The sequence below is a fragment of the Malaclemys terrapin genome, chromosome 1 (genome assembly GCF_027887155.1).
Source record: "Malaclemys terrapin pileata isolate rMalTer1 chromosome 1, rMalTer1.hap1, whole genome shotgun sequence".
Lineage (NCBI taxonomy): Eukaryota > Metazoa > Chordata > Testudines > Emydidae > Malaclemys > Malaclemys terrapin.
Window position 1 is genome coordinate 237,332,226 of NC_071505.1, and position 16,088 is coordinate 237,348,313.

The following is a 16,088-nucleotide window of genomic DNA, read 5'->3' on the forward strand; positions in this document are numbered from 1 at the left end:
GAAATATTGCCCACTCCAAATTCCAAGCAGCACAGTGATACGGTTCCTTCTGGTCAGGGATTTTTATTCTCTTCCCCCAGAGTTCAAACGGTAACGGGACGAGTGTTTGTGCATTTCCTTTCTTCGTGGGTGTGGGGGGAGCAATCAACAAAGTGGCTTGACAAGTGATGTGCCAAATAGTTCAGCCGATGTCTATGGGCTTTTTTTGTTGGTCACGAAATGACACCTCTTGTGGTAAACTAGTATTTCACACTTGTTAATGCTTCTCGCCTGCCTGGGCGGGGTGTGTGTGTCCAGTTTAATAGCAAACACTTTTAAAAAGACAAAACAAACACTAAACTATTGGTTTAATATTCTGTATCACTTATAACATGGGATACAGATATTATAAATGAGATTAATGCATGTAGTAACTCACAAGCACTTCATAAAGTCCAAACACTAAATGCTTTCTCGTAAACTTGTCACCTATTTTAACACATAACTGAGCCACGCTGGTTTCCAGTTATTCATTTGTCAATGTTCATTGAAGCATAGGGGCCTTGGCATGAGCTGGCGCTTGATCTGCCAGTGTCACAATGGAATCCAGCAGTTTGAAGAAAGCACTGATTAAAAAAATGTACCTATTTTGCTGACGGCTATGCTTTATCATACGAGCCGGCTGATCTTTTATATATTGAAGAGATTTGGTACTTTATAAACAGATAATTTTATAAAGTAAATTTTATGAAACATTATCAGCATTTTGGCAAACCTCACCCCCCAAAAAACTTTGTTTGTTCTTCCTGCTGTGAAATGAAACAAAATAGCCCATAAGCTTTTTGTGTGGCTAACGATAGATTTTAAAGAAATGACAGGCTGTTGTCTTTCATCAAAAGGTTACACAATTTTTGTTCTGTTTTTTACAAGAAAACTAGCCGGAAATTGAGTTTGAACATTTTACAACTAAGTTGAGAAAGGAAGGGATGATGACTTTGAGGTAAAGGAAATTCCTGTAAAGGAAACAAGTTCACAGCTAGAACTAACCACAACTTTTATCATGCATGGCAGGATGTGCAGGTAAGATTTTTAGATATTACTTCTTTCAAGTAAGGTTTAACTGCTATTTCCTAACACTGTCTTCCCTCCTGCTTTTGTCTATTTTATTGGCTGGTTGGTTTTATTTTAATTATATATATATATTGTAATATTATCTTTCAGTGCCTATGCAACCATAGCAGTATGTATATTTTAGTAAGTTGTTTTGCAAGATTGTCTAGTTTTTGCTTCTTTCACGGACATATCTGGCTTTTCTCTTCTCTATATTGCTACCGTCAATCACCTTCTTGCGCTTCACATCCGATTCTGCTCTCCTTTACATTGATGTGCATCAGGAGTGACTCTGTTGAAGTCAGTGGCACTGCACTGATGTGAAGCTGCTGTAAATGAGTGAGATCCGACAATAAACTCTCAGTTGTTAGCATGCTGTTCTGCACTAGATCTTCACGGGCTTTCCTGACACTGAATTTCTCATGAACTGGATGGTCATTTCTTTGGATCAAAGATGCTTTATAAATAAACAATATGTAGTGTACATAGGCTTGCTATTATTCTGCAAGAAACCTTGAGGATCTGAAATACTGGTAGGGTAATACTGTTCATTCACTTTTCACCTTCATTCCTTTACCACAGGAAATTAAGATAAGATTGCAATAATTATTTTGTATCTGAAAGGCTCTCCACAAATTGAATCGGTATCCTGGCTGGTAAGAAAGTTAGTTTTCTTCCCAGCGAACTGTAGTAGGAAATTTTCCCCCTTAAAGTGAATATTCACTACATATCCAGAGAACACTAGCTCTGCATAAAAAGGATGGATTGATAAAAAGAGATTGCTTACTTTGCCCTCTGCACTCAGATCCCCAGTATGAGACTGTGTGCACTGCCACACAGGGACAGAACCCACTTCAAAATAGTTAGCCATTAGGGGAATGCATACAAGCCTTCTGCTCCAGTACCCTAGAACCTAGACTAGAAAAGCCCCACCTTCCTAATTGCCCCTCAGTTCCTCTCTATCTCTGGCATCTCCTTTAAACCACCCGAGTAGCTGGATCTTCACGGATCCACAGAGGCAATGCATTCAGAGAACAAGGGTGACTTTGGTAAGTATGGTCTTTTTCTCCTCCATTGTCCTGAAGACTCTGGCTTTGAGAGACTAGGTAGCAATAATAATCCTCAGGAGTACTAATTGAGAAGTGATTTAAATACTGCCTAAATGGACCGTTCTTTCTGAGCTGTGCTCCAGTAGTAAAAATGTAATATTTTGTAAAGGTATGAATCAAAGTGCAAGTAAGAACCTCCACATGCCCCGTGAAAACCAAGAGTCAATCCCCTGTATTCCCTGGTTACTATTTTCAAACCATACTAACACAAATCCCCAGTATAGAGAGGACTGGATTCTGTTTTCATTCAGGCTGGTGGAAAAAGAGGAACCAGAGGCATAGTTTCAGGGGGCGGAAGGAAAGGACTTGTGTATTCTGGATTCTAGAATACTAGAACAGAGGGGAATGCAGCCCAATTTCTAACTGCTTTCAAATGCAATCAATCCATCATTATATGGCAGGGCATGCAGTCTCTGAAGGGGGCTCTCCAGAGGCACTGTTATAAAGGAGATGAAATTAATACATTTAGAGCTGGTTGAAAAATGTAAGTATATTTCATGAAAATTTTCATCAGAAATGTCTTTTTTTTTTTTTGGCTGAAGAATTTAAAAATACACATTTTTTCAACCAACTGTAAGTACAGTCCACCAAGTTATCTCCATGAATGCCAAAAATTCAGCATTGCTTCATGCTTCTCTCCAAATTCTCATCCAAGTGATGGGATTATTCTTCCATAAGAGGTTTCACCTGCAAGCAATCTGTATTGCCAGGCAATAGACAAGATAATGTATTAAGTTGTTTTAATCATGAATGGTCTATGAGTTTCTTCATTAATTTAGATGCTTATGCTTCTCAGTCTAGTTATATACCCATTATCCTTGGAAAGCTGTATCTAGCCAGATGTGGCAGAAGCAGAATTAGCCTTTGGGCCTCATGAAGACTTTGGTGATGGGCTCCTGTGATCTGGGGGAGCTGGCCAAGTGAAGAAGAATCTCAGCTTTTATTTATTTATTTTTAATAAAGGTAAGTCTCTGGCTCTTTCCCTTGTGAAGATAGCCTCAAATTAGAAATCAATGCAAACCAATAGGTAGTGGTGAAAGGAACAAATGGCTGGGCTGTACTTCAGCAGCAGGAGACTTCACAGTCTCTTCCTGACACACATCCCAAAGTTAACTGATTAATATTGTGTATCTCAAAGAATCATCTTGCTGACCCTTCCCCACGCTCCTCAAACCAGCCTCCTGTCAAGTGGTGTGATTGTGGTGAAAATGCGTCTGTTTTCTTTGCAGTGTGGAGGCTTTGCTTAGCTGACTCCCAGGCCCACCCCAAAAATGCTAAATCTGGCTTTGGACAAAAGTGTTAGAGAGCGTATGATTTCTCCCTCGCTGCCTCCTCAGCAGGTCAGCGGGAGAGACTTTCCTCCCATAAGAAGGGGGCTGGATGTTGGCTGTCAGGAGGAGGAACCTGGTGGAAGGAATGAGTCTCATTTGGTTACTGGAAATTTGTTGTGGGTGCATGTGTGTGTGTGATGGTTAAGATATACATCAAAAGAGTGTCCTGGTTATGATTTTACCCAAAATACAGAAAAAGTACCATTGACTTAGAAATGACAAATACAGTATGGGATGTCGTCACATGACGCTTTGACCTAACCATTGTCCAAATGCTCTTCTGCTGCACTTTCTGCCACTGGGATGGCTGTCTTCAGCCCTGCCTCCTGATTCAGCCTATCCCAAGACCCCCGGAATGGCAGCTTCATGATGATTTTAAAATCCACAAGAAATGGACAGGATGATCAGGAGTCAATTTAGTAGCAAAACAGAGGAGGGAAATGAGAACCATATTCGTCAGGAATAAAGACAAACAGAAGGCCTTGTTCAGTTTCTGGCATGTGACTGCAGTGCACCTCTCTGTGTAGAATAGCTGCCCCAAAGGCTGCAAAATGGGAGTGTGTTCATTAATGCCTCTGATGTAAAATAAACTGGGTGAAGTACCTCTCTGCTTGTGTGAGTGGGACCTGATTTGCATAATGTGCCCACAGCTCAAAAAACTCACCCAGGGATTTTTCTTCAGTGTGAGTCAGAGCCTGATACACAGCTTTGCAAGTGCAGTGTCACTCAGTGGGCTGATGAAGGGGGTCAAAAACAGTTTATATAGCCAAAGTTCACCCAGTTCAAGAGTAGCTAACGCAGTGTTTGATCAGAAGCTGAATAGCTCAATTCAAGCCTTGTATGATGCCTAGATACTGCAGAGGTAGACACCGTATACATGCTAAAAATGTTATTAATTATTATGCTGAATGTCACACTGAACAACTGGCTTGCCTGCTAGAATTATAGCCGCAATCATGGTGGGGTTATTGGGTATATTGCCAACTTGCTTTGAGAACATGTTTGGGTTTTTTTACATTATATCTGCAATGGCTATTGGAAACTCTGTTCCTGCTGCAAATCTGTGCTTCTTTGTTGGTGCAGATAACTCATACTGCTTGGAAGGCTGTGCTAGACCAGAGTTAGCCTAGAAAGGAGGCTACATTAATTTACAAACCGAAAGGTCATTTTATCAGTCATCTAAATCATTTGATTAGATGGAAGCAAAACAGTCACCTGGGACATATAAGTGAGATGGGAATTTAATTTGCACATTGGTGCAATTCTAGCAAAATTGTGGTCTAAATCTTCTTAGGAGAGGCTGGGTAAGAGGTGGGACTGAATGAAAACAGAGTGTGGCTTATGCATATAGGGGAGCTGCTCTCATTTAGCAGTGATGAAAGCAGTTGTAACACAAGGATCACAGCCTAGGTTGCTGTAAACTGACATAACTCAAATGACTTCAATGGAGCTACAATGATTTACACCAGTTGAAGATCTGACCCACAAGTGTCTAATTAGTGCTTAATTCACCCTTTTTTGGGGGGGAGAATGGACTATCAGGCTAACTGCATGCACAAATGCTTTTGAAAATATGACTCTACATCTATCACTCCCTATACAACTTGTTTAATTAAAGTTTGCAGTATGTGTATATGGTCTACCATGGATCTGCACAAAATGCTCTGCATGACCAAAACGTGGCACATATCAATTTTCTAAAAGACACGATCACTTGGGGGGAAATGCTGTTTACCATTTTTATTAGGGCTTTCAAGCAATTAAAAAATTAATCACAATTAATCACACAATTAATTGTGCTATTAAACAGTATTAGAATACCATTTCTTTAAATATTTTGGATGTTTATTACATTTTCAAATATATTGACTTCAATTACAACACTAGAATACAAAATGTACAGTGCTCACTTTATATTTATTTTTGATTACAAACATTTGCACTGTAAAAAACAAAACAAAAGAAATGGTATTTTTTCAATTCACCTCATACAACTACTGTAGTGCAATCTCTTTATCGTGAAAGTTGAACTTACAAATATAGAATTATGTACAAAAAAAACCTGCATTCAAAAATAAAAGAGTGTAAAACTTTAGAGCCTACAAATCCCTCAGTCCTACTTCTTGTTCAGCCAATCGCTCAGACAAACATGTTTGTTTACATTTGTGGGAGATAATGCTGCCCGCTTCTTGTTTATGTCACCTGAAAGTGAGAACAGGCATTGGCATGGCAATGTTGTAGTTGGCGTTGCAAGATATTTATGTGTCAGATGTGCTAAAGATTCATATGTCCCTTCATGCTTTTGACCATAATTCCAGAGGACATGCGTCCATGACTGAGTACATCTGTAGATGCTAAAGTTTTACATTGTTTTGTTTTTGAGTGCAGTTATGTAACCCCCAAAAATCTACATTTGTAAGTTGCAGTTTCACGATAAAGAGATTGCACTACGTACTTGTATGAGGTGAATTGAAAAATACTATTTCTTTTATCATTTTTGCAGTGCAGATATTTGTAATAAAAATAATATTATAAAGTGAGCACTGTATGTTTTGTATTCTGTGTTGTAATTGAAATCAATATATTTGAAAATGTAGAAAAACATCCAAAGATATTTAATAAATTTCAATTGGTATTCTATTGTTTAACAGTGCGATTAAAACTGCGATTAATCACAATTAATTTTTTAAATTGTGATTAATTTTTTTATTTAATCGCGTGAATTCACTGCAATTAATTGACAACCCTAATTTTTATGCTGCAGTTTTGTGCACCAGGTGAAATAGCTTAGCACTTCTCACTCCTGTGTAGTGTAGACTATCATTCAAAACAAATGGCTATTTTCCTCTTTTGCAGCAAAGAAGATGATGCTAACAGAGAACATCTCTGATCATCTATTTCATAGTACTTCACAGGCCAACTAAGAACACATGTTTCCAGAGTGAATCAAAGTTTGAAAGGAAAAAATGTTTACTTTTTGCTGGATTTTACTACTACTGTTTATCAAAGGAGCAGAGGTTAGAGAGTTTAATCTGACAGGTAAGAGATTGTTTCATGTCTTACTGGAAATGTTTAAAAAAATATTTGTATTGGCTGGTTAATATCAATATACATCCTATCATCATTTTATGAGTTTTCACTGATTCTGTGTAAGATTTTTTATGAATTATAATTTGTATGCATTTTTTTTGTTAAGCACCAATGATGTGCTTGGCACTGTATAAAATACAAAATCCGTAGTCCCAGAGTTAGCACTGAAAGGAGATGGACATTTTCAATATAATGGAAAAATAAAAACTGGAATTTTGAGAGCATAATGGAACAAATTCATTGCTGCTGTAACGCCACTGAATAATATATCAGGAATAGACGGCTTTCTCTCCATAGATTTTCCCTCTTTCTTAATCTCATCACCAAAACTCCTTTCATTACTTTGTTTTGTCCTGCCCTATATTTTATTGGTCCTCATGGTGCTATGTATTAGTGGAATTTCACAGAGCTCTAATTAATTTCAGTTGGGAAAGTTGCAAGGTGCCTGCTGTGAGTCCTTTGACATCTTCATCCAAGCTAAAACATTGCTTCATACAAAAATAGAGCACTACAATTGGAGCTTTTTGGGACTTTTCTGTCAAAAAATCATCCTGACGGAAAATGCCCTTTGCATAAAATCAAAAATTTCCATGGGAAAATGTCTGCTTGGAAGACTCTTTCAATTTCACTTTCTGCCAGCAGGGAGAAAATGAAATTGAGAAGAGCTTGGAATTTTTGTCCTGTGAAAAATTTCAAGGTTTTCACTTTTTGTCAGGAATCATGACTAATTTTTTCTGAAAACTTGAAAATTTCCCCTCTGGCTGGAAATTCTGTTCTCCAACCAGCTGTAACTGCAATAGCCCATTACCCAGAGTGATTCAATACCAGAATTAGCTGAAAAAGAATATAAAATAATCAATAAATTGTGTGGCGATAATGTGTCCCTCTGATATGGTAGAACAAAGAGACAAAGGAAAATGTGTGCCTGTGGATTGTTGAGAACAGTTGGATATAGAAGGCTGCCATTGACACATGCAGTCTAAAGACAATGGCAAGGTATCAAATAAGTATACAGATAACATAATGATAATACTTTGCATGTATTCAGCACTTCTCACAATAGGATATGAAGATGTTTCAAAGCACTGTTTTATTAGCATTGCTGCGACATAGGTGAATATTATTATATCCATTTTGCAAATGAGAAAACTGAGATATAGAGAGACAAACAACTTGCCCAAGATCATATAGTTAACTCAGTAGTAGAGTTTGGATGAAACTCTTTTTCTTTAAGCTAACACTCCACCCACATCTCCTGGATGCCTCCTATGTGGAGTGAAATTTAGTTAATGTAAATTAACTCTTATATTAAACCCATAAAAATAAGGATGCTTGGAGATAAGTCTATAGTTTAATCATAGATTCATAGATTCTAGGACTGGAAAGGACCTCGAGAGGTCATCGAGTCCAGTCCCCTGCCCACATGGCAGGACCAAATACTGTCTAGACCATCCCTGATAGACATTTATCTAACCTACTCTTAAATATCTCCAGCGATGGAGATTCCACAACCTCCCTAGGCAATTTATTCATGACAATCTGTCTACAGCAGAGGATAGCAGCACCCCGTCGAAGACCTGGACTTTGGAATACTTTGTATTTATTACTGTACATAGGCAAAATCAAAACAGCTGCAACATATTAGTTTGTGTTTAAAGACATGTAGCCGGATCCTCAGCTAGTGTAATCAGCATTGTCATCAGTGGAGCTATGCCAATTTACACAAACTGAAAGTTTTTGGTCCTCAGAGCCCAATCCAACTGCTATTAAAATCAATGGAAAGTCTATTTGTATCAGTGGGAGCTGAATCAGACCTATAAATCCCAAACACTCGTTAATTTTATATAGTTATTAGTGTTATTGGGCTAAATTTTCAAAAGTGACTAGTATAGTTGTAGCTGTGCTGGTCCCTGGATATTAGAGAGACAAGGCGGGTGAGGTAATATCTTTTATTGGACCAGCTTTTGTTGGCAGAAGATACAATCTTTTGAGATACACAGAGCTCTTCTTTGTGTCTGGGTGGTTCTCAGAGCCCAGGTTCCTGCCTGATCAGGGACATCTACACTGATATTTTTAGCCATGTAGCAAACCCCATGAGCCCAAGTCAACAGACCAAGCTCGGAGACTCATTGCTATGGGTTGGTTTTTTTTTCAGTGTAGACATAAGCTAAGAGACAATGTCTGAACTATTAGCTGGGACGATGCTACTTCCAGGCTCCATCCAAAATTATAAGACTTGTTCTGCAAAGACTAGAAACCAAAAGATCTTAAGGACATTAAACAGTTAAAAAGTCACTCTCTAGAGAGGGGGAAGGCAGTTGCCAAGAGGAAGACACAGAGACCGATTCTGCTGGAGAAACTGAAGAAGCAAAATCTTCCTGCTCCACTCCCACATGGGACTTAAAGTAAGGTAGACATGTGTAACCTTGATATATTGGGTGCCCAGGAAGAGGATGAGGCAAAGGTAAGACAGGGTAAGGTAAGAAGTGGTGCAGGGAGACAGCAAGGGGTCTGTATAGTCAGGCCTTGACTGCTTGTTTAAGGGTCCCTGGAAAGGGAGAAGCTGGGTTCCCCTATCAGTCCACTGAGGAAGATGGAGCAGAAATGCCCCTGAGACGGGTAAGGTAAGGACTACTGAAACTCCCTGATACCAGGGGCAAGGACTGGTGGGTTCAGAGTTGGTCTGAGGATCCAACGTGAAACTGAAGGACTATCAGTTGTTGGACTACTGGTTTTACTCCAGAAGGGGTGGACCTATATGTGACCAGCCAGAATGCTGAGTTGCAAGAAAAAGCAAACCACTGCACGACTTGTTAGTCTATATCCGCAAAAAGAACAGGAGTACTTGTGGCACCTTAGAGACTAACAAATTTATTAGAGCATAAGCTTTCGTGGACTACAGCCCACTTCTTCGGATGCATATAGAGTGGAATAAATATTGAGGAGATATATATACACACATACAGAGAGCATGAACAGGTGGGCGTTGTCCTACCAACTCTGAGAGGCCAATTAAGTAAGAGAAAAAAAACTTTTGAAGTGATAATCAAAATAGCCCAGTACAGACAGTTTGACAAGAAGTGTGAGAATACTTACAAGGGAAGATAGATTCAATGTTTGTAATGGCTCAGCCATTCCCAGTCCTTATTCAATCCTGAGTTGATTGTATCTAGTTTGCATATCAATTCCAGCTCAGCAGTCTCTCGTTGGAGTCTGTTTTTGAAGTTTTTCTGTACTGACCGCTACACTTACCTACATGCCTCCAGCTTCCATCCAGGACACACCACACGATCCATTGTCTACAGCCAAGCTCTAAGATATCTCCTCAATATTTATTCCACTCTATATGCATCCGAAGAAGTGGGCTGTAGTCCACAAAAGCTTATGCTCTAATAAATTTGTTAGTCTCTAAGGTGCCACAAGTACTCCTGTTCTTCTCACTGCATGACTGGCATAGCTGTCACAGGAGGTGCTAAAGGAGGAGAGCCTGCTATACCACACTTAACCAGCGGAGTGGGGGGTGGGGGGAGGGGGTGCATCTGCCGGCGAGTCACATGCTTACAGGCCCTTTAAGGAACCTCCTAAAATATACCCCAAATCACCAATCATGTTAAAAATCTTGGCCATTCCCCCCCCCAAATATAATGAAATCTCTGCTATATTCATGTCAGATTGCACTGATATGTTTGTTGCCTGTCTTTCAGAGTGTCTTTATAAAGGACCTGAAAGGATTTATCATGCAATTACTGATGAGGAGTTTATCTTGGAATGTGTTTTGCCATCCCAACACCATACCCACATGTACAACAACTCATTTCTCTATAAAAGTAAAGTGCTGTGGTTCTGGCAACAAAAAGATGGAGAACCAGTGAAGATTATCAGCAATGAAAGCACTAACCCCACTCAGGAAGGGAATGCACTTTGGTTTAGACCGATAGGGATTAATGCTTCTGGAGTATATATCTGTATGATAAGGTATGTCAGTGTGTCAAAAAGCCTTCCATGATGTACACTTTCACTGATAGCTGAAATTCATAGAATCATGCAAATAAAGGGCTGGAAGGTCAAGAGATCATCTACACTCTGCACTAAGACATGATTAAGTATACCGAGACTATCCCTGACAGAAGTTTGTCTAACCTGCCTTAAAAACCTCCATGCCACTAAACTCTTCCTTTGGTCTGATATGTCTGATTGTTTTCACTTGACCTTGGTTTCTTTTCTTTGCTGTACAGGGAAGAAATCCCATGTCTCTCAAACATCATAAAGGTTCAAGCGAAGAACAATGCAAATTGTTCGGATAATGGCAGAAATGAGCTGTCTCTTCTCATTCAAACGGGACATTCAATTTCTTGTCCTGGGATACACTGTTACAATCATTTACGAAGGTCACCAGTGACATGGTACAAGGTAACAGTCACTCTGTTCCAATTCTGTGCGAAATAAAATCAATGCTGTTACAATTTTAGGCTAAATTCTGCACACTTACACATTTGCCCACAACTTTTACTGAAGCAAATGCAAATTGTGCACAACTCCCTGAGGGGGAATATTTTAGAGGTTTTTAATTAGAGCTGAGATGGAAATGGATTTTCTATTTTGTGGGAAACTTCATGATTTGGAGAAAAAAAATTGTTCCAAAATGGAACAAAACCAAAGAATTCTAAGCTTCCCATGAAACAAAATAAATTAAAACAAAAATTTCTGCTGGATCAAAACATTTTGTTTCAATAAAATTGAAGCATTCCATTCTGATTTTAACCCTTTAAAACTTTAAAAAAACATTTTTATAAATTAAAATATATAAAGATTTCATTTTCAAAAGTTATTTCAAAATGAAACATCAAAATGTTCCATTTTTAAAATGTAAAAATGCTTTGTTTATTTTCTAAATGAAATTTCATCAAAATTGGCGTTTTTCTAAAAGTTTCTTTAGAGATGAAAATGGCATTTTATTGAAAAATGATTTGGTGAAAAATTTCTGACAAGCTTTACTTATAATGGCCATAAAATTGGCTCCAAGCTAAAATTTGGCAGACAAGAAAGGGATGTTCTTTCTTTTTCACACAGTTTAAAAACATGGATCAGTTCTGTATAAGGTTAAAAAAGGTCAATAAATGGAAATTACTATTTTGAGATTTCTTGGCATTCAGATAATACCAAGTATGAAGTCTAGTCAATTTCCTAAATAGACTTACCTGCTATACAGGAATAACTCTTGATATATTGTACCTAACTATGCATTTATATCATCTAGTGTTACAGCACTAACTATATGTTCAACCAAGACTAGAACCATTTCTGTAGCCAAAGTGACTTTTGAATTTCCTGTAAAAGATGTACAACTTCTATGGCAAATTTTCTTTCCTGGTTTCTTTCTTTCTTTGAATTTCCTTACTCTGTTCATTTAAGACCTGATCCAAAACCCTTTGAAGTCAATGAGAGTCCTTCCATTTACTCTAATGGGCATTGGATTGGCATTTATTGAAAATCTTTAATCATTCTAGAGGATGTGTGTATATTTAAGACATTAAGAATGTCTGGAATTTTCAAAAGCATTCAGTATTGCTCTGTGCTCATAGTGAAAGCAATAGCAGTATTGCTAACCCCAAGCATTCAAAATTCATAAGTCAGACCTCAAGAAATCATGAGATTTATTTAAAAATCATAACGTATGAAAAAAAAAACAGTGTTCCTTTTATTTGGCTTCTGTTTTCTAAGTCTTCAGGTCCCACTTCATTCATATTTGCAGAATTTTTGCCGCAGTCATGAGTGTTAGCAATTTGCTTTTTTTTTAAATATGAAAGCTAAGATTCTCATGTACTCAGCTGCCTTCAGAAGGTAGGGCTTGCAAAGCAAACAAACATACACAACCCTGCCATCCCCACCCCCAACACCAAATCTTATGAGACTCATGGTATAACAGACACCGTTATTGACTTCAATGGGAACAGAGTTAGGTCTGCATTCAGCTCTCTTGACAATTCCACTCTAAGATTTTAAAAGAGAATTTAATTAGTAGCAAAGAAAACCCCCCATCTAATTGCTTCATTTTCCTTTCTTTTTGTTAGAATGGAATTCGAGTAATGTTTCAGGAGATTAGACAAAGTCTAAAACTTATGGATGATAAAATCGTCTTGCGTCATATCTATGAGCAAGATGCTGGTATTTATGTATGTGATTACATTGTATGTGACAACAGCATCCAGTGGACAATGAGACGAGTAGTTAGAGTAAAAATCATTGGTAAGTAACATATGAACTCAGAATAATAAAATATCTGTAGTAACAACTTATTTTCGATAGTAAATTAGTGTCTCTTTCCTCCCCAGCACTGTTTTTCTTTGTGCTCACATTCTGAAAATCTTGTCCTCTCTCACGTTGACAATGCTGTCCTCTCCTGGTTCTATTCCCGCTTCTCCGGCTGTTTCTTCAGAAACCTTTAGTGGGTCTCCTTCTCCCTCCACAATGCAGTGAACCCTTGGCCTGATAACCTGAGGCCTCACTTACAAAATGACTATATGTTAAGAATGTTCAGACCAGGCCATCAGGCTAAACATCATTAAAGTCCTCATCCCAAGTCCATTAAAGTCAATAGAGAGATTGCCATTGACTTCAGTGGGCTTTGGGTGGAATGTTAAATGTTCAGTAATAACATATAATAGACTGTCTGTAACCTAGAATAATTAATAACCTTATCAGATCTGATTCCATTTTGAGTTTACCATAGCCTAAGACACTATACAGGGCCGGCTCCAGGCACCAGCTTGTCAAGCAGGTGCTTGGGGCGGCTGCTCTGGAGAGGGGCGGCATGCCCAGGTATTCGGCGGCAATTCGGCGGACGGTCCCTCACTCCGCCTGGGAGCGAAGGACCTCCTGCCAAATTGCCGCCACAGATCACGATCGCGGCTTTGTTTGTTTGTTTGTTTTGGCTGCTTGGGGCGGCCAAAACCCTGGAGCCGGCCCTGACACTATAGCAACCTTTTCACTACACATAATATAGTCTTATCAGTTATTTTATTTTTTATTTTGTATTGCAGCACGAAACACTGTCCACACCCCAAACATCTTGTCTCCCAGTGGCGTGAAGACCCTTGACGTAGAAGTTGGTAAGTGGGAATTTTTTGCGGTTCTTTTTCTGGCCTGGAAGGACATTACAATTTAATGGAGTATTGACATTTTACTGGATGAAAGAAACCAGTTTAAAGACATGTATGGATCTTAGGTCCAATGTTTTGTATGGATTAGGTCAAAAACTGAGACAGTGTATGCCTTTGTTGGCATCAAAGGGGAAAAAATGCATCTCAACCCAGCAACCACTTTCCCATATTAATTAGGAGAAAGATTTTCCAGTGACTTTTGTAAACAGTGTTTCTCTGTTTCCTTTTCACAGGAAAACCTCTTACAATTGAATGCAAAGTATTTTTTGGCTTTGAAAGGGATTTTTTGCCCATGATAACTTGGTACAGAGACAACAAAAAAAGTAAAAGTGAGCCACTTTTGCAGAAGCCAACACGGTAAGGGGAAAAACCAACCAAACAGAAAAACCCAGCTACAAATGTTGGTTACAAATGTCGAGTCTTCAATATCTACTTTATCTTCTTACCTGGAGTCACTGGAAGATCACTAACAGAGTATCAGATAATGTAAGAAAAGTCCACTGAGGATTTTTAGACAAACATATTACATACTAATGTGTATGACACACACATGTTCTTTCTAATATATATAATACACGTTAACACACTACTATGTATGTGTGAATATATGTATGTGTATATATAATTACATACAAAAAAGTATGTTAAAAGAACATTATGGTTCTACAGTGAAGCACTGAAAATTTAGCAAGTACCAGGGGTTAGGTTGCTCATGCAATTCCACCCCCTTTTGCATATGTATTAATATACAGAATTACAGTCTTTAATTAAATGCTCACATAGTATTTCGTCCACAGAACCCTGCCTTGCTCAGTGCACAGAATAGATCAGGGGTAGACAACCTATGGCACGCGTGCCAAAGGCGGCATGCGAGCTGATTTTCAGTGACACTCACACTGCCCGGGTCCTGGCCAAAAGTCCGGGGGCCTCTGCATTTTAATTTAATTTTAAATGAAACTTCTTAAACATTTTAAAAACCTTATTTACTTTATATACAACAATAGTTTAGTTATATATTATAGACTTATAGAAAGAGACCTTCTAAAAACGTTAAAAAGTATTACTGGCACACAAAACCTTAAATTAGAGTGAATAAATGAAGACTCGGCACACCACTTTTGAAAGGTTGCCAACCCCTGGAATAGATGGTGCTCAATTAATGAGAAGCTGTTCAATAATTTGATTCTCTTCATACTGAGGTGGCCCTAGGCCTTGTTTACTGCACATTATGCAAACCCAAGACTGGTGCAACCCATTAGGCGACCTAGGCAGTTGCCTAGGGCACTAGCATTTGGGGGGCGGCATTTTGGGTCCTTCGGCGGCGGCCGGATCTTTGGCCTCCCTGGTCGTCTTCGGCATTTAGGCAGAGGGAGCTGGGGCAGGGGGCGCGAGGAGGGCCGCCTGCAGCAAGTAAGGGGGGTGGGCAGCACGCAGGGGAACCGCTCCCCGCCCCAGCTCTCCTCTGCTCCGCCTCCTCCCCTGAGCACGCCGCCCCGCTCTGCTTCTCTCCCTCCCAGGCTTGCGGCACCAAACAGCTGATTGGCGCCACAAGCCTGGGAGGCGGGAGAAGTGGAGTGGTGACGGTATGCTCGGAGGAGGAGGTGGAGGCGGAGCAGAGGTGAGTTGGGGCGGGGAGCTGCCGCATGGCTCCCCGGGCCAGAGGGAGCTGCTGTGGGGGGGGGGTGCGCCTCAGGGCGGTGGGTGGGGGAGCTGCCGTGGCGGGGTGCCTTAGGGCAGAGAGCTGCTACAGGGCTCGGGGGGGAGGGCTCAAAGAGGAAGTTTCACCTAGGGCGCAAAACATCCTTGCACCCACCCTGTGCAAACCCTGCTCTAAAGAAAAAATGAACAATCTCTTTCTGGGCTTTTCTATAGCTCCCATCTTTATAGAGTCACAAGCAATGTATTTGTCTTCACAGCCCCTAGTATTATCCTCATTTTACAAATGGGAATTGAGGCACAGAGAAGTTAAGCTCAAAAGTGTCCACTAATTTTGGCTGCCCAATTTGAGACACCCACAACTTGATTTTTCAGATTACTTAGCATTATATAGCACTATATATGTTCAAATAATATATAGCTTTACATAAAGCTTTATATGTAGGCACAGCTCCCATTGACTTCAGTTGCAGCTCCCAATGCAAATCCGGCACCCAGAAAACGAGAGAGACACAATTAGTGACCACCTGTGAAAAGTTTGGTTTGAGCGACTTGCCCTGCATCACACAGGAACTCTGTGACATATGCAGAGACGAATCCAATTCCTCATGGCAGCATTCAACTATCTTGACCATCAGACCCTCCTTTCTCTT

The 16,088-nt window shown here is 39.6% G+C and overlaps 1 protein-coding gene across 2 annotated transcripts in view; it reads left to right on the plus strand.

The window, feature by feature from the left end:
- The first annotated feature begins 3,078 nt into the window (after window positions 1–3,078).
- IL18RAP (interleukin 18 receptor accessory protein) overlaps window positions 3,079–16,088 on the plus strand; it is a 29,796-nt gene continuing 16,786 nt past the window's right edge. For both annotated transcript variants that reach the window (XM_054016538.1, XM_054016539.1), the window contains exons 1-7: window positions 3,079–3,161; window positions 6,386–6,568; window positions 10,324–10,594; window positions 10,855–11,029; window positions 12,691–12,865; window positions 13,660–13,728; window positions 14,013–14,136. In XM_054016538.1, coding sequence (XP_053872513.1) covers window positions 6,496–6,568; window positions 10,324–10,594; window positions 10,855–11,029; window positions 12,691–12,865; window positions 13,660–13,728; window positions 14,013–14,136 — 887 coding nt within the window. In that variant the 5' untranslated portion in view covers window positions 3,079–3,161; window positions 6,386–6,495. The remainder of the gene's footprint in view (window positions 3,162–6,385; window positions 6,569–10,323; window positions 10,595–10,854; window positions 11,030–12,690; window positions 12,866–13,659; window positions 13,729–14,012; window positions 14,137–16,088) is intronic.